Here is a 17,949-nt window from a genome sequence, read left to right as displayed (position 1 = left end):
GCATCCTGCTCACCTGGGCGTCTTAAAAGTGCTTTTAATGTAGATGATTTTTTGCAGGTGCTTCAAAATCCTTTAGCAATCACTTTGAAGACTTGTCTGAAATCCGAGATTGATTTAGAACAAAGTGAATAACTGCTGAATAACGTGACAGGTTTTGCCTGTCTGTGCTCTGTTTCAGCACTGAAGTAGTTGATAATGTTGTACAAAGAAGCACTGATTAGTGTATGGAAGTGAAAAGTTTGTGCTGTAATTCATGTAAGCTCTAAGGTGACCTTTAACCACCTGATTATATCTTTGCTAAGCTATGCAAACAGTACAAGTTGTTTGAATGGTGAACAAAACCAATACCATTGCTCATCCACCTACTCAGCAGTGGCATCAAATAATAGAGCCTTGAAAGAGATTTGCAGTTGCATGCGGGCTGTCTGAGTCCCCGGGTGGAAAACTGCTTCTATAAAAGCACTGTGGAGAGATGAGGAGATGGTGAATGGCAAATACAGCTTTTCAAACTGTCATTCAGAAATGGCTTTTGCTGCTGTCCCAGTTAAGCAGCATTTGGGCAGGTAGGAAGAACTTGTGTAAATCTGCTTGTAAGCATGACCAAAGCTAAAAGTAAATGTTGTTTACAGGTAATCTTTAGAATCTAAAAGGAGGTGAGAATATTCTGATTCCTTTAACATAAGCTGAGCTATCCAGATTTTACTTTTCGCCAGCTTCACTGATATGTTGAGGGCTCATTGACCTACTCTTAGGACATAACTCTGTAGTAGATCGGAAGCATTATATCCATATGGAAAGAGAACAGAAGCAGAGCAATTCCTTGCTTTAACATAGAGGCCTGGAGCTGTATAGCTAGACTGTACAGCTAGACAGAGAGCTATGCCATGTAAATCACCTGTACGTTCTTCTTTTCCCTCAGAGAACGCACAGGATGTCGCAGAGCAGATTCTATACCTCTTGCCAAATGCAACCCTGCAAATGGAAGAACTAGAAGTCATCACAAGTAAAGTTTCTGAGATTGTAAGGCTTGCAGATGTGAGCGTGGCGCTTGCAGAGTCCATACTGTCTATACTAAACTATATTTTGCTGCAAGAAGTAGAAGATGAGAACATGAGAAAAGTGACCAATAGGTAAGTAAGATAACACCCAGAAGTGGCTTCCTGATAACCCCTAGAAGTGGCTTCCTAAGCTACAATGGCACCATGGAGTAGTCCATTAAAATAGCACCACAAGACTTAGCAACATCCATACTTGGATCTTAAACAGGTTTGCGGTTCTTAGCAGTACAAATTGGTTGGCAAAGGTGCTTTTATCAGCACCAGTTCTGCAGAAGTCACCATCAGGGTTGTTCTCTGGGGGCATCTCAGTCTGGAGGCAGAGCAGAGATTGCTGAGCTGCCACCTCATCTCCAAGGTGATCTTCACATCCCAGCACTGAGGGCTTCCAAATCTACATTTAGGATCCTACATCCATTACGTGATCCTCACCCATGCTAAAATGGAAGTTGCTAGATAACTCTGAAAACATCTCAGTCCTTTGAGATCTTAAAGGTGACTCAACTGCCTATTTAAAGGTAACTCAACCACTTGGTTTTGAAATGTCTGTTCAGAAAACTACTGCCAGCCTCTTCAAAGGCAAATGCAAGTACAGAGTTCACCCATCTCTGGTCTGGCCATGGCAGCTTACCCACTTCTCACTGCACAGCCTGAGCCTCAAAAGAGGAGAGATTACCCTACATTGCACTGACCACTGCTAAGCACTAGTGTAAGGATGCTGTATTCATTGTATTGAAGTCTCTCAGCATCTCTCATTTTAAAGCCTGATTATCAGTGATTTTCTTAAGGTAAACCAATACTTTAATAAGAAATGTCAATAAGAAATACTCAAAGCAAGGAAAGTTAACTTTCCACTTAAGTTCTAGGTGAGGCATAGGGGAGGCAAGAAGCCAGTTGTTTGCACTGGACACCTCTGCGTTGCCTTTTCAAACTCAGCAGGCTGCAAGGAGGAGTAGCCAAAAACAGCTTAGAAAACCTGTCAGGGAGAAAGCAGTGAGCAGCATCGTGATCCTGTCGGCTTTATGCTCTCCCTTCAAAGTCTACTGCACCGCAGTGTGTGGAGAGGGGGCTGTGATAGCTGCCAGCACTCAACACCTCTGCCTTCTCAAATAGGCTGGGAGGGGGTTTAAGTGAAATGTTTACTGTGATTTCTCCCATGAAATACAGAGTTTTAGGGACACAGATGATGTTCTGATAGGCCCTGCAGTCCTGATCTTTAGGGGTATGAGTTGGTAGGTGCAGATTGTAATAATAGTGCCTTCAAAATGCCAATCTTTGCTATTTTCACTTCTCCATCAATCAGACCTTACTTTAAAGCACCAAAGAGCACAACCACTGTGATGATGCCTTCTGAGTCCCACCATGACGATATCCTCATGAGAGCTATTACGCTGCTTCTTCCAGGTCTCAGCAGAGACTTTGCATCCCACATATTCTGAGGCAGTTGAACTCTAGGCTTTGCAGCTCTAGGGTGTTTGGGACTGATGATGCATGAAGAGAGCACCAGAGCAAAGAAGGACAGGAAGGTTTTCCTTTAGTCTCTTGGGGGCAGCTCTCTTGCATCCCTTTTGCACATGCTGAATAGCCTTAAGGGAGGCCAACCAAGACCTGGAGCTGCCTCTGATGCTTAACACCTGTGAGCATTAAGCAACCTTAATTTACTGCTTCCTTTAGATTCCAGCCTTTTCTCTCTACTTAGAAAAAGCCCACTGATAGCAGGGCCTGGAAAGCCTGGAAATCTCCATCCTCAGTGATATCCAGAGCTTTCCTGGGCAAGACCCTGAGCAAATGGCCTGTGTTTAAAGTATTCTCTGCCTGGGGGAGGCAGGAAGCTGGATGTCAGGACTCCAGAGGTCCCTTGCAGACCATATCATTCTGGCTCTGATATTTCACCTGGGGGTACAATTAGATGACTGCAGACAATCAAATCAGCAGGTTTTACAAGTTACTGCCTTCCAGATGAAATGCAGTATTTGACTGGGTGTGAATTTAGACTTGGGTCTTCCCAGAACCCCCTTGTGTTGTCCCCATAGGAGGGTATCATTCACCTACCAGACTTTAAGCTTACAACATGCGAACTCAACCATTGTCTGACCCTGTGCCAGACAAAATGCTATCCACCCATTAATGGACCCATTCTGCTCCAGTGATTGCGCCTCGTGGTCATAAATCACAGCAGAGGTTTATAACTGCTTCTCTTCTCCTGGATGCATATGAAGAAGCCAACAGAACATTTCAAGAGATGTATCTTTTTTCTTCTTTTCCTTCTTGCTGTTGCTCTTGGTAAAGTATCCTGAAGACAACTGAGGAGATGGGCTATAAGGTGACTTACACAGAAAGAAATACATCGGTCATAACCACTTCCATGGCTCTCCTGGTGACGCGTCCAGACCCCAGCACATTTGGAGGGCTGGCCTTTGGTGTTACCTCCTACAACAGTGGCCTGGATCTCAAGGTGAGAGTAAAATACCACCTCGGGGACCACTGACTCAACCAGACAATCCTGCTGTGTTGTACCATTGCATATTTGACCTGAGGAAAGCAGCTCTGAACCCATCATCTCTCTTCCCTGCAGATCAACATCCAGGAAAACCCTTTCAAAGAGGCCTTGGCCTCAGTGTTTTTGCCAGAATCACTGAAGAAATTCCTCGGGATCAGGCACTCTGACCCAGAGAAGCATTCCAAGATCCAGTTTAACTTCTTCGGCACTACTTCACTCTTTGTGGTAACTACAACTCCTACCAAATGCTAACACAGCAGGAATCAGTTCTGCTGTTCTTAATGTGAGCTAAAGAAAAAAACCAATAGTTTTTATCTGTTCTGGGCACATTTAGCATCAGACTGATGGAGCACTAAGAACTGTGCAGGGAAAATGTTCCCAGGGAGCAAAACCATCTCTGCAGCAAGGATGCTCTGAGAGGTGTCTGTAGACCTCAAACTTGGTGTTCACTGCCTGTAGGTAAAGCTGTTCTAATACTTCTGTAGGAAAAGAACACCCCTGAATCTTCCCCTGTTACTGAGCCTTTGCTTAAGGAACATGCATAGTACGTATCAAATAGCATTGAAATAACTTCAAGATTTATGTCTTCATTAAAATAACAGCATTTAGGGTTATTCTACTACTTGCTGTTTTCTTATCTCGGGGGGGGGAGTGGGTGAATGTGATTTGAAAAGGAGACATTTCATTTGGTATGATGGAGCAATACAGTGTGCTGAGCAATGCTTTTCACACAGAAGCAGCACTCCCCATTGTGTCTGCTGTCTAATGAGCTTAATGATGTACAACTGGATGTTCTGATGTACTGAAATGATTATACAGCTTTCTCAATCCAGACGATGCATCTGAAAGTCTGTTCTGCTTCAGCTGATGCCTGAATATGCAACTAATTACATTTTCTAATGAAGTAGCAAGTGGCTAAATTACATCAGGCATCCCATGTGTTCCAAAAAATACAACTGAAGGAAATGGAAGCAGGGAAGAGCTTGGGTTTTACTTTTCATGTGTGTATTTTCCCACTGCAGGATGGCAGCTTAACGAAGGAGAGGTTGAATACTTATGTTGTGAGTGCCAGCATTGAAAACGCATCAGTTCAGACCCTTAAGGAGCCTGTGACTATTACTCTTCAGCACATAGACCATAATACGGTAGGATGTGTTCATTTCATCAGAGACATGTTGAAGTAGAGCCTATTTCACTTGGCCTTACAATAAACCATCAACAGGACAAATGAGCTTAGACCATTTTGCTGCCTGACCTCTCTCTGATCATCAATCCAAATGCTCACAGACCATGAAGATATTAGTGTTTAATTCTGCAGTTAGTAAAGCTTGCATCTCCCCTCTACTAAATCCATGCTTGGCAGCAAGAGCCATTTCATTGTTTCTTTGTTTTGATCTGATTTTTTTCCAGGAATAGTTGATTTGCTGAAGAACTGCAGGTTTTGGATTTGACTGAAACCATTTGTAGTTGCTCGAAATTCAGTGTATTGGTTTAGTCACCAAAAGAGGCAAATTAAAAGAAAAAAAAATCAAAACATTGCAGAGAGATCTTCAAAATTAATTTCTTTGGTTTCAAAATGATGTTTTGAAACTAAAATCTACCTTAAGTTATTTTTAAATGGGCACAGCTCAAGCTTGGTGACCGAGTTCCCCCTTAGCATTTGTGCGCTGCCCACCTTTATGGCCCAGCCTCCACATGAATATATTGCAAACTAAAAGCAGAACCAAATTAGTCCATGAGATGAATGTGATTAAGTTAATGAGAGCTTGAGAATGCTGCTTTTATGGCAATAAGCTCCTTCCATCCAGTTCTAGCAGATTATCTGTGTACCCAGAGACTTCATCTAGATACCCCCCCCTCTTCCATCACTTTTACTCCACCATCTGGCACCTCTTGGGCTTTTTTCCTTGACCTTTTAAAACTATCCTAATTAAATATTTAATGGAATATTATCCTAACCTACATCTTTGGCTCTCTGCCTCATTATATTTGACAGTCTGCAGATCACTGATCTTATCAGCTTATCTGTTAGGGTGGCTTCCTGGAAACTCTGTGCTTTATTAAACTTTATTAATACTATCATAAAAGAAAATGAATCTGTGCCTTGGGGAAGTTTGTTGCAGCATCATGAGTAATAAACTAGAATGTCCCCAAGAGAAAACACTGCTTTGGATACCCATTTATATCTGTTCAGCTCTTACGTGTCTTCCGTGCCTGGCTTCAGAATGGGAACATAGACATTGTAAAATAGAAGCTGAGAACTGTGGGGGTTTATTGTGTAACATCTCAGCTTGTTATTGTAGTCTTAGTCATAACTTGTGAACTTCACTGGTAATTTGGTATGACATCTCCGCTAGCACATGAAGCCACTGAGATTAGACATAGGAATTGGTCTAAACTGGACAACCTGTCAGACTTTCTGCTGTCCTTAAACACTACAAGATAGAGGAAGGCTGCTAAAACTGGGAAAATCACTGAATCCTGGCATTTCCCTTGGTAAAGGGCAAGGTGAAAACTGGGAGCAGCTTGGAGCAACCTGCTCTAGTGGAGGGTGCCCCTGCCCATGGCAGGGGGATGGAACTGGATAAGCCTTAAGGTCCCTTCCAACCCAAACCAGGCTGGGATTATAGAATCCATCTGATTCCCAATGAACTGCTGGTATCTCCCGTGGCCTGCACATCTGCAAGTACAGATGGGTTATAGGTATGCTGACTGAATGTCACAGCCTCCTTTTTCTCTGCTTCCAGGGGGATGCAGCGGTGCACTGTGTCTTTTGGGACTTCGAGAAGAACAGTAAGTGTTATTTACAGAGCTTCAGGCTTGATCTGTCTCCAGCAGCACAGAGCCTTTGGCTCCTTGACGTTGCAGCTTACAGCTTTGAGGGTGTCCTGTTGAGACTGTGCCGCTGATTGTTGTTGATACCTCAGGATTCAGTGTTGTCAGTAGGGGACATGTGTGGCACTGTACAGAGGTGCATCCACATGAATAAGAAGACTTAGCCTAAAGAAATAAAAGCAGAAACGAAAGGAAATGTGAGATGATTTCTTGTAGTTACTTCAGGGAAGTCAGTGGGGCTTTGCTGGGGTTAAGTCTTGAATATGGTTCTTTGAGAGAGGAAAAGGGAACTGTGTATTGGGTTAACTCAGAACACGTGGGAGAGGTTTTCTCTGCACTTCTTGGTGTTAGAATATCTATTTTTAAGGATCAGAAGCTGAGTTCTGAATGTGTCATACATGCCACATAAACAGGGACATAAACTTAATCTTACCAGGGAAGATCTAGCTTTTTCGATGCTACCCTCTGCCCTTGCCTTCTGTGTTCCCACATCCTGCAGCGTCATCTAGTCCAGCACACTCTTCCTCACCTTCTTGCTTTCTCTGTGTGTGCAGGCATAGAAATGACTTCAAGTATTTCTGCATTCAGCAAAGGCTTTCATCCAAGTTTTGAGATTCTCAGACAACTACAGAAGAAGTGCTCCTGTGTGAAATCTCACTTGCGTGCTGCTCAATGACCCTGCAATCTGTACCAACTTGAGCTCGTATTCACACATTCTGCAGGCTGCAGAGCTATAAATGACTGAGCATGACTAACTCTCTGCTTAAAACTCCCTTTTTCTCTATTACACAGATGGACTGGGTGGTTGGAATACGTCGGGGTGTGAAATGGATTCTACAGATAGGAATTATACAATCTGTTTTTGTAACCATCTTACCCATTTTGGAGTCCTATTGGTAAGTATTGTGTGAATCATCTCCAAGAGTCCCACGGCACTAACCAAAGTCACCACTAGTTTTGGGGAGGGATGGGAGATTCAGAGCTGTACAAGCTGTTAGTTATCTGCAGGTTTGTCAAAATCACCATTAACAAACAAACCAGTTATAATAACTGGTTATGGTATAAAGTCCTCTAATGTCTTCATTAGACATTTAGATTTGCTGTTAGACAACAGACTTGCTTCAAGGCAGATTCATTTTACAGACATAGTTTGGACTTCTTTTGCAGTCATCAACTCAGTTAATGTGTTATTTGCTGCATTGGAAATCCTGTGTTAAGCTTACTGCCTGTCAGTGGCAGCTAGTGAAGTTACATCTTCCTGCAAGCAGAATCTGTGCTCTGTCAAAAAGGAAAGCTTCATATAAACATGGGAGATGTCATTTTTAATCTATAATACAGGGAAAACTGCCTCTAAAAGCTGAATGTCAAAACCTGAGATGACTGCCTGAGAATAGGCTGCACCAAATGCAAAGGGATAGGCAAGGTCAGAGCAAGCTGAGTAGGCTGAAGTTGTCTAATCCCAGCAGGATACAGCCATCACGATGGGGTAATGCCATCCCTATTACCTTCGATGGCAATATTAATGGAAACCCTCCAAAAGTCACAGTAAGCAGGATGGAAATAAATTTCTTTATCAATGTGAAAAGGTGGAAATCAATTTTCATTATCTGTTATGGCAAACAACAGTGATTTCTTATCTTGTCACACAGGACTTGGCCCGGACAGAGATAGATACCACACAGGACCAAATATTAACTCTGATAAGCTATGCAGGATGTGGTGCTTCTTCCCTGTTTCTGTGTATAACACTGGTGACATATCTAGCCTTTGAGTAAGTCTGATCCTTTTTCCTATGTCCTTTTTACTCCTTTAGCAATAATGAATTTGACGCAACTACCAGAAGGTTTGGTGATATTTGGTGCTGTGATGCATAGGAGGGTGCTTTATTTTAACCCATGACTGGGGTGAAACAAGAGGGATCCAAATACTCACGCTTCAGTACAAGCACTGGTCTGAACTGCTCAGCAACTTCAATGTTCCTCATTTTCAGTCATTTCATAAACTTACCCACTGATATAAAACACTCATGTAGATACAACTTGTAGAATCACAGAATCCCAGCCTGGTTTGTGTTGGAAGGGACCTTAAAGTCATCCAGTCACAACCCCTGCCATGGGCAGGGACACCTCACACTGGAGCAGCTTGCTCCAAGCCCCTGTGTCCAACCTGGCCTTGAGCACTGCCAGGGATGGGGCAGCCACAGCTTCTCTGGGCACCCTGTGCCAGCGCCTCAGCACCCTCACAGGGAAGAGCTTCTGCCTAAGAGCTCAGCTCAGTCTCCCCTCGGGCAGGTTCAAGCCATTCCCCTTGGCCTGTCCCTACATCCCTTGTCCCAAGCCCCTCTCCAGGTTTCCTGCAGCCCCTTTAGGCACTGGAGCTGCTCTAAGGTCTCCCCTTCAGGAGCCTTCTCTTCTCCAGGCTGTCCCAGCCCAGCTCTCTCAGCCTGGCTCCAGAGCAGAGCTGCTCCAGCCCTCACAGCATCTCTGTCATTCATCTCATAGCCCAAGAGCCCAATCTGTAACACAACAAACACCCATTTGTGTTACTTGGCACTAGGGAATGCACCCCACATAAGTCCTGCAATGACAACCCTGTGGACTTTCCCATTCCTTTTAGAAAGCTGCGGAGAGACAACCCTGCAAAACTCCTGCTCAACCTTTGTGCTGCGCTGCTGATGCTGAACGTGGTCTTCCTCACCAATTCCTGGCTGGCCTCTTTCAACCAGCCAGCTCTCTGCATCACCGTGGCTGTGCTCCTCCACTATTTCCTCCTTGCAGCTTTCACATGGATGTGTCTGGAGTCTGTTCAGTTTTACTTGGCTCTTGTCAAGGTTTTCAATGTCTACGTCCCAAAGTACATCCTGAAATGCTCTATTGCTGGCTGGGGTAAGTAAGCACATCTCTTCTCCTCTTCTGTAGGTTATACGTTGCTCCCTGGATGGTCATATGCAAGGAAAGGTGGAAGTGGGCATAAGGAACTGCTTTCCCTACCCCTCCTGCCCTCTTACAGGGATGCTTTATCATGGCATCTCATAGCAGTGTGTGTGTCTGAGGAAGTATGAGCTGCCCACAGCCTTCACCTCTGCGCTGGTGATGCTCAGAAGTGATTTTAATCTCCTCCTCTAGGCTTTTTACCTGCTATTCTATGCAAGATCCCCTATGGGGGGTGGATTTGGCTCTCATTCATAACTCTTCTGAGGACTTAACTCATTCATCTTTCCTCCAAGAACTGAGCATCAGAGACGTGTTTGGGAGAAACATAACCAAAAGAACCCAAAATACTGGCTCAGCTCTTAAGAGATGTTACCACAGGCACTGATCCAGAGCAGAATCTGGTCTGTGTTTTTTGGGTTGCCATGAGATGCCATTTTAAAGGAGTTATTAGGCTTTTGAATGTCATCACCCTTATCCCTAGATCTCAGGTGGCACATAATAGTTCTCAGCCATCCATGGTGGTGATGTTGGTGGCAGCCATCCCCAGCAGAAAAACCAGGACTGAAAGAAAGACAGGAAATGGGAAGTGGGCTGAAGGGAAGACACTGCCTGGAATACATCCATCTCTATTGGATCTTAACACAACATGCTGCAGCCTGCTTATCTCGTGATGCTGCTGTTTGTAATAATCACTTAATTTTGTTGAACCAGATTGGATCCCTTCTGGAGATGTTTGAACACTCACAAACGTTTTGCAAACACAGATATTTTCATGCCTACTCATTTGTAATTTACATAAATAAGGAGATTAAGCCTGCTCCGCCACGCATTGAATCCCACTCGTCTCAAAGGGATCCTTAGGGGTAAGGTTTGATCCAGAGATGTACGAGTCTGCTGTGATTACCCGTCAGGGATTAGCTGACATCTTTCCATAGGCTCCATGTTTTCTTATTAATCTAAGTATTTCTTTTCCTCTTGTCTTCCATACTAGGAATACCAGCTCTTGTCATTTCTATTGTGCTCATTATAAATAAAGACTTCTATGGTGATGGATCACTCTCAGAGAGCAATCCATTCAGCAATTTGTAAGTATAAGCTTTTTGGTGGCCAAAGTATCCAAAAAACACAAGAAATAACCAGAACAACTCTTCTCTGACTTCTGTCTTTTCTCCCCCATCTTCATCCTCTCCTTTTAATGGTTCTGGTTCATTGGATCAGTCTGGATGTACAGCTACTACATGGAGTAACTCTCACACCAGTGGACTGGGCTTGAGGACAGGGAGGGCTTCTGCCAGTCAACTCCATGTGCACTTTCTGGGAAATCTCTTTCTTTACAAGACATTAGCTCAGTCTGATGTATACGTCTCATTCTCATGTATAACTCAGTCTCATTTGTATCTGCTCCTTCATCCTGTAGGTTTCTGGTAAAACCTAAAAGCAGAATAATTGCTTTGGATTTTGCACATTTGCTTCTGTTTGTTTTTTAATGTCAATTCACAGTCACTGTCTCTTCATCATTTCCAAGTCTTTTATAGACCTCATCTCACCATCCTCCCTTTTCCAGTGGGAAAAGGCTGCATTCTTTCATCCTTTTTAGAGAAGGATTTTAAAGTAAAGAATGCTCCATTTTTTTCCCCTGCTTTCTGTTTGGCACAATCTGATCACTTGTTGGGGAAGATTACCTGGAATATTTGAATTCTATCCCATCACAGAGGCAACACACACCTAGGACACCTCAGAGGGAAAACTGTTACCCATCTCTAGCAAAAAAGGCAGTAAAACTCACTTATGCCTGAGGAAAAGCTAACCAAGGGCTCATCTCTGTGTTATCCTAATGAAGTGGTATTTAACTCAGTTTTCCTAAGGCAGGGTTTCTTTGTGTTTGTGGAATCATAGAATCCCAGCCTGGTTTGGGTTGGAAAGGATCTTAAGATCATCCAGTTACAACCCCTGCCATGGCCATGGACCCCTTCCACTGGAGCAGCTTGCTCCAAGCCCTTGTGTCCAACCTGGCCTTGAGCACTGCCAGGGATGGGGCAGCCACAGCGTCTCTGGGCACCCTGTGCCAGCGCCTCAGCACCCTCACAGGGAAGAGCTTCTGCCTTATCTCCAACCTGAACTCCTCCTGTTTCAGTTTGAACCCATTGGCCCTTGCTCACTACAGTCCCGGATGAAGTTAATTATTAATAATAGTATAATAAGAATTATATTTACTAACATTAGTATATTAGTTACATTATGAAGTTGTGTAACAATTGCCAGGTTTATCTGAATTTGGCAGAAATATTAAAGTCTCAAAGTTGTTGAATTTCTATAACATCTGTAAGAAAGGCAAGTGTGGAGATTCTATGGATGTCCTTACTGAGGGGAAGTGATGGCCTTTAGGGAATCCTCCTTGCTAGGGTTTGGACAACCATAAGAGGCACTTATATTGAGAACCAGGCTTCCTTTGTTTCACTGCTCACAGAACTCCCCACTGAACACGTACCTCCCTTTCTTGCAGCTGCTGGATTCAGAAGAACACAGTGTTTTACATCTCCGTTGTGGCCTACATCTTCTTAATATTTTTGATCAACACAGCCATGTTCATCACTGTTCTCCTTCAAATCCACTCCATGAAATCAAGGACACACAAGAGATCCAGGTTCTGGAAACGAGGTTTTCTGCAAGACCTCAAAAGTGCTTTCAGCTTGATGTTCCTTTTGGGCTTAACTTGGGGCTTTGTCTTTTTTGCCTGGGGAGCAGTGAGGATATTGTTCTTATATCTCTTCAGCATCTTTAACACCTTGCAAGGTAATATCTGAATGGAATACTGTTATAAATACAACAGTTTAGGGCCACGGAACAGAAATAAATATGCATCATCATGTAGTTCAAGCATGGGGAAGAGGTTATATGGCTTTTATGTTACAGTGTTTAGCTATTGTAATGGGAAAGCTCCATTGCAGTGGGATGATAGTGGTGTTTAAATAGTGTTGCTGGGATAGATATGCTATTAAAGACACAAACTCATGCCTGTGAAACCTGGGTCCCAATACATTCATCCTTTTCAGGGTGACACAATCCTTTTCATCTGGGCACAGAAACGGTTGATAGAATCTATAGTGACTTGCAGGTTATTTTGATACCAAAGCTGCAGAAAGCTCTTCCCATTGCCCTTAGATGTGCACGAAGGACTTGGTGCAATTCTGGTCCAGGTTCCACCTATCTCTGCCCACATGTAACTACTGGTAACTGAGTGGCATGCAGGAAACGTAGGAAAGGGGCAGCAGGTTGGAGAACCCACCTGAAACCCTGTGAATTTCTCTGCTTACTTCTTTAGGGTTCTTTATCTTTGTGTTTCACTGCATAATGAAGGAAGAAGTAGTGAAGCAGTGCAAAGTACACTTCTGCTGGGGCAGATGTCGGCGGAGTAACTACTCTGGTAAGCACTGAGAGGCTTTGTTTAGCTTCACTCATAAGTCTTCTCCTGCTGCTTTAAGAAATAAGGATCCCTTCTACAGCTCTTCTGCATTGCATTGGATAATTGTTCCTTAATAGCTCTTTATCCTCTTCCATTAGTTGCTGATGTGATATGGTGGGGTGACAGCACGCAGTAAAATGTAGATTACCAAAAGAGGTTTTAGCTTGGTCTCTAATTCTGCTCTCACATTCACTGTTCCCTTATGTGAGCTATGATTTTGGTGGCCTTCCAGTCTTCATAAAGCTGAGATTCAGAGATTTAGGTAGGATATTGGAAATAGCAGTAACTAACTTTTATGTGCAGGAGCAGGCTTTGCTCAGCCTGGGAAGAAGGGAATATAACCACTGCCTGGCTATCTGAGGGGTGGTTGTAGAGAAGAGACTCTTCTCATAGGTGCACAGCAAGAAGAGGCAAAGGACACAAGTTGCAGCTATGGAAATTGCCACTATTTATAAGGAAACACATCATTTCAGGAGAGTAGTTGAATAGATGACAGTGGCCTGACCAACCTGATCCCGCTCTAGACAGGAGGTTGAAGTGACAACCACCATAGGTCCTTTCCAACCTAAATCATTGTAAGATTCTGCTATCTACCAGCTCAGCAAGAAATAACAAGTGCTGTAGCTTGTTCCCCAGCAATGCTGATCCTGCACAGAAATGTGGAAGTACTTAGAGACTTCAGTACCTCTGTGTGCCTATCAAAAGCAGTTGACATTACAGATGGGTGTAACAAAGGAGAAGATAAATCAGTTGGTTTAGTGTGTACCTTCTGTATTCTTTGATATGGCCTTATCCAAATTAAATTGGATTACTAAATAGGAAATAGAAGACTGGATTGCTGGTACAAGTGTGACAGAGCCAGTGTGAAAGCTAACAGCAGGAATCGTGCTGCACAGGGACCCATGGCTTCAAGGCAGGTACAAAGGTGGCACAAGAAGGAAGCACAGACATTTCTCCTCCCTGATTTATCATAGTTTGAGATGTGGATATAGAAAAGTTTATTCCTGTGCTTTCCACTTTCTGATTTCAGACTGGAATGGGTCAGGTGCAGCTGCTGGATCTACACCAAAGTGTTTAAATCCCAACTCACCATCCCAGGCTATGTGGAATCTAAATTCTAATGGAACAAGTTCCTTGTTCAATGGTTCAGATTTCCTTCCCAGGACTTCGTCAGATAGACATTTTAGGATGGGTAAGAAAGTGTGCACTGGTTCCATGTGGTGACTGCCAAATCCCAACCAATGGCAATAAATATGAGCCCTTTCATTGCTTTGTCTCTGTCAGGCTTCAGTTTGGGGTTAACGGCTACATTACAGATGGCTTTTGCTGTACTAAGTAAGTCCTTAAGATCCTGGTGTATGGCTCTTCTGCAAAAGGAAGGGAATTCTCTGCTCAGTTTCCAAGTTAAGCACCTAAGAGGTGTTCTACCCTGGGCCAACTGGCTGTCATTCTCACGGGACATACTTCCAGTCTGGGAGCACTATAGCTTCTCCCATGCACTCCCAAAAGAGCAAAGATCTTGGGGAGCACAGAAAGCTGAATAGGACCTGCTGTGAGTCTGGTTAATGCAGGAGAACCCCAGCAGGATGCTTTGCTTTCCAAGATGGAAAAACTGTTGCCAACCCATGTTCTGAATTAGGAATGCCTTTATAGGAATTCTGACCTAAGCACCAACTATTCCTGGTTGCTTTTGGAATCATGCTGATTTCTGTTATTTCCCCAAAGTGGTTAAATGGGTGAGTTCTGCACAGACACGTTTCTTTCTAAATCGATTATAATGGAATATTACAATGGAAAACTTCTCATTCTTTTCCATAGCTGAAGTTCATTCCAATCCCAGTGCTTTGCTCCCAGAAGACGCTGAGACCAAACATCCTTGCTCACAAAGAATATTCCCCATGGATCCAGGGCTGCACTATCCACCGAAAGCAACATTTCTTCATTGATACTGAATTTGGTTTCTTCTGATGCTCTAAGGATGGTTCTTTTTTTGTGGCATGTAGAAATAAACATTGGTCTCAAGAATGACTTCTAATGTAGAGTTATCAATCTGAACACAATTAGAGAGCTAAGCCATCCCTATAGGGTGCTCTAGGATTCAGTGGAGTGGCACTACAGACCACATAAGGGGTTGGTCCCCCTGTGTTTCCAAGATTAAACAGACTGGAATCATCCTCTTGCTCATCATCCCCCTTCTCTATGTCTATCCTCTTTTTTCTTCTCTTTACACCCTCCTGCCATCCCTGTGCTCTTTTCTTCATTTGATTCTTATCCTCAGAACCTAATACCAATACCACTGAGTTTCAAGCCACAGTTTTGAGCCTGTTTGCTGTCTCACGCATGGGGGCCGAGGTTCATCCATCGATATCTTTCCTTCCTTTTTCTTTGGTGGACTTTGATCCACTTGTACATTAAGAAATTTGACTCGGCTTCCTAAAATCTTCCTTCCAGTTTTATGTTTTTACTCTCAGACATGTTGGCGCTGCTGACTCACATTTCGATCTCTAAAGAGATGTAGAGGCACGTTTAATGCTTGCCTCCTATTAAAGGGGAGCTTGCTTTCAGCAGATGGGTTTGAATCAGTAACTTGCCTGCACAATCAAATCCTAGTTTCAGTTTTGAATGCCTTTCTCTGTATCTTTCAAGTAAAGGTTTGTTGATGATTGCTAATGGAGTAAAATACTAACCTGCTCTGATCACAGAGAAGTAACAAAGTATAGTGGGGCCACGTCTTTGAGGTGGTACGTATGATAGCGAATACAAAAGGTTCTTTCATTCTGTGAATAACTCCCACACAGCAATTAGTAGGAAAAGATGAGTATTTCAATGTACAGTAGCTGCAGCCAGCCTACTTGAAACGAGACAGCTCACCTCCCCTTCCTTGGCTTCCTGGGAGAAACGTTAGCATTGAAAACATACAAACAAGTTCCACCTCGAACCTAGATGTTTTAACTTGGAACTGCTTTCATCAGGAAAGAAATTGAATGTAAAGTATGTTGGACACTTGAACTAGCATCCTCTGCTTGTATTCTGTGCTTTCATTAGTAAGCTCTTTGTTCCACATCCTGCTGCTGAATACAAGTTCTCCCTGCTTTCTGACAAGAAGCAGGACATGGTGTGCCATGGTGCTGTGCGCTAGGGCTCTGCCTGGTTCCCCTTGCATCCCTAAATGGGCTACTGTATACCTAAGGGGAGTCCTGGGTGTCGGAAGAAAGGAGGCTGTGGAGGTCTGTAGAGGAACTGGGGCAGGGGGGAATGGCTTTAAGCTGCCAGAGGGGAGACTGAGGTCAGCTCTTAGGCAGGGGTTGGAGCTGGATGGGCTTTAAGGTCCCTTCCAACACAAACCAGTCTGGGATTCTATGTTTCATTATACTCCTGATAAAGACAAAATGTACCTTGGTTTTCTACAGTTTTTGCTAATTGCCCTCATAACACCACTAAATTATTAGCAGCAACAAAGATTTGGACAAAACCTGGGGAAGCAGTGAGAAAAGTGCTGGAATACTGAAGACTTCTCAGTCTTTCTTGACCAGAGCCATCAGCATGTTCCCTGCTGGAAGCAGAGCAGGCTGCATGGATGGGCCTCATTCTTGCTGGTGATTTGATTTTTCTATTCAAAAAGCAAAAGCCGAAGGAAATGCTTTAAAACCTGTCAACTTCTTATACAAAATGCTAAGTGCTATTTGCTCTCCATCATACATCTAATAGCTTTTCCAGGTAAACAGTGCAGCATCCCTGTTTCAAGCATGGCACCGTTTTGGTTGTCAGCCGGAATGAGGATGTGTCATTTTCTTTGGGCTGAAATTGTATCTTCGGCACCTATTACATGTGCTCTTCTCTAACGCATCTACACCGACATTCTGCCACAGAACTGTGCACTGAGGGTTTGCACAGGGAAAGGATATGCACAAAGTCAAACCCAATGCAGAATTCCTATGTGCTTGTGGTTCACATCCTCATCATTCTAAGGGATGGGAGCAGCATCCGCAGCTCTGGCTTGAATGTGACCTGATGAGCAGGAGCGTGCCAGTGATGCAGATACATCCTCCTCCCTGCAGGCTGGATTGTGTCAGTTGGCTCTGCTCCCTTGCTGAAAAAGCAGCAATCTGAAAGCTCCCCTGATTTCTAAGTCAGTCTCATTTACTCCTAGATAGCTTATTTTTAGTGATATACACACACTAAGAAATGCATGCTCTATTTTAAACCAATGGAAGGAGGATTTCTGACAGTATATTTATCTATGGAGACAATTATTTAATGTCAGATCTCAGTAGGCTGTTAACAATAGGCTAGATGATGAGAAGAAACACAAAATGATAGTAAAATCACTGCAGCAGTAGTAAAATCACTGGGGTGAGTGGGGCAAAATCCTCCTCACTCCCATCTTGCTGTTTAGACCAGCACAGAACCACCACCCTTCATACCAGTTAAGTCAGTGGATGCAAATCCAAGGTCTAAGCAGCTCACTCAAGGGTCCCTGGAGCCTTTTTACATCTCTGTATGGACAAGAGACTAAAGCTTCCTTCCAGCTCAATGCAGGTACCACACTTTAATAACTATAGCTGGAGAACATTACATAGGATGACAGGTAAAGATCAGTGCAGCTTGTTTATGAATCTACAGCAGTGGTTTGCAATACACTTTAGCAATACTGATGCCCAAGATGTATAATTCTCTCTCCATTTAGCAGAGTTATTACTGGGGCAACAAAAGGAATGTCATTATGAGAAATGAGTTAAGATTAAAAATCAAAACACTGGGAAGATAATTACCTATTGCATAAGATGATGGTTAAGTCTTAATGCACAATACTGTGTGCTTCGAGGTATCAGAAAGTATTTAGCCTGTAATGACATTCTAATGGTTCTAAATTAAATGGATTATTGAGCATTTCAAGGATGCCTGAAAGAACTGTGCTTGCTGTATTACTCCATTGCCTGATTGTTGCTGTAATGGAAGGAATTCAAGGGTACATTCCAGAGTTTATTTTTCTCTCTCTTCTAAGAAATGACACCAGTATTTCCCTGCCATTCCCATGCTGAAACTGGCTGAGGAAACTCTTGGAAAAGGAGGCTGGAAGGGATGCAAGAATGGAGAAACAGGATAAAAGGTATTTGAAGCCATCGATTAATGTCAGCACTTGAGATCCTGTCACAGGCAGAC

At 43.4% G+C, this 17,949-nt stretch overlaps 1 protein-coding gene across 2 annotated transcripts in view; it reads left to right on the top strand.

Moving 5' to 3' along the window:
• ADGRG4 (adhesion G protein-coupled receptor G4) overlaps positions 1-14,918 on the top strand; it is a 31,751-nt gene extending 16,833 nt beyond the window's left edge. For both annotated transcript variants that reach the window (XM_061353200.1, XM_061353199.1), the window contains exons 12-24: positions 920-1,130; positions 3,345-3,510; positions 3,631-3,780; positions 4,578-4,700; positions 6,303-6,348; positions 7,183-7,286; positions 8,040-8,161; positions 9,007-9,275; positions 10,315-10,408; positions 11,827-12,116; positions 12,646-12,747; positions 13,817-13,978; positions 14,605-14,918. In XM_061353200.1, coding sequence (XP_061209184.1) covers positions 920-1,130; positions 3,345-3,510; positions 3,631-3,780; positions 4,578-4,700; positions 6,303-6,348; positions 7,183-7,286; positions 8,040-8,161; positions 9,007-9,275; positions 10,315-10,408; positions 11,827-12,116; positions 12,646-12,747; positions 13,817-13,978; positions 14,605-14,732 — 1,967 coding nt within the window. In that variant the 3' untranslated portion in view covers positions 14,733-14,918. The remainder of the gene's footprint in view (positions 1-919; positions 1,131-3,344; positions 3,511-3,630; positions 3,781-4,577; positions 4,701-6,302; positions 6,349-7,182; positions 7,287-8,039; positions 8,162-9,006; positions 9,276-10,314; positions 10,409-11,826; positions 12,117-12,645; positions 12,748-13,816; positions 13,979-14,604) is intronic.
• The last annotated feature ends 3,031 nt before the right edge of the window (positions 14,919-17,949 follow it).

This window comes from Neopsephotus bourkii, unplaced genomic scaffold (genome assembly GCF_033783945.1).
Source record: "Neopsephotus bourkii isolate Nb327-2 ecotype Australia unplaced genomic scaffold, CSIRO-AGI_Nbou_v1 NB_668, whole genome shotgun sequence".
Taxonomy (NCBI): domain Eukaryota; kingdom Metazoa; phylum Chordata; class Aves; order Psittaciformes; family Psittacidae; genus Neopsephotus; species Neopsephotus bourkii.
The sequence above is the reverse complement of the archived record's forward strand: the minus strand, read 5'-3'. Positions and strand labels throughout refer to the sequence as shown.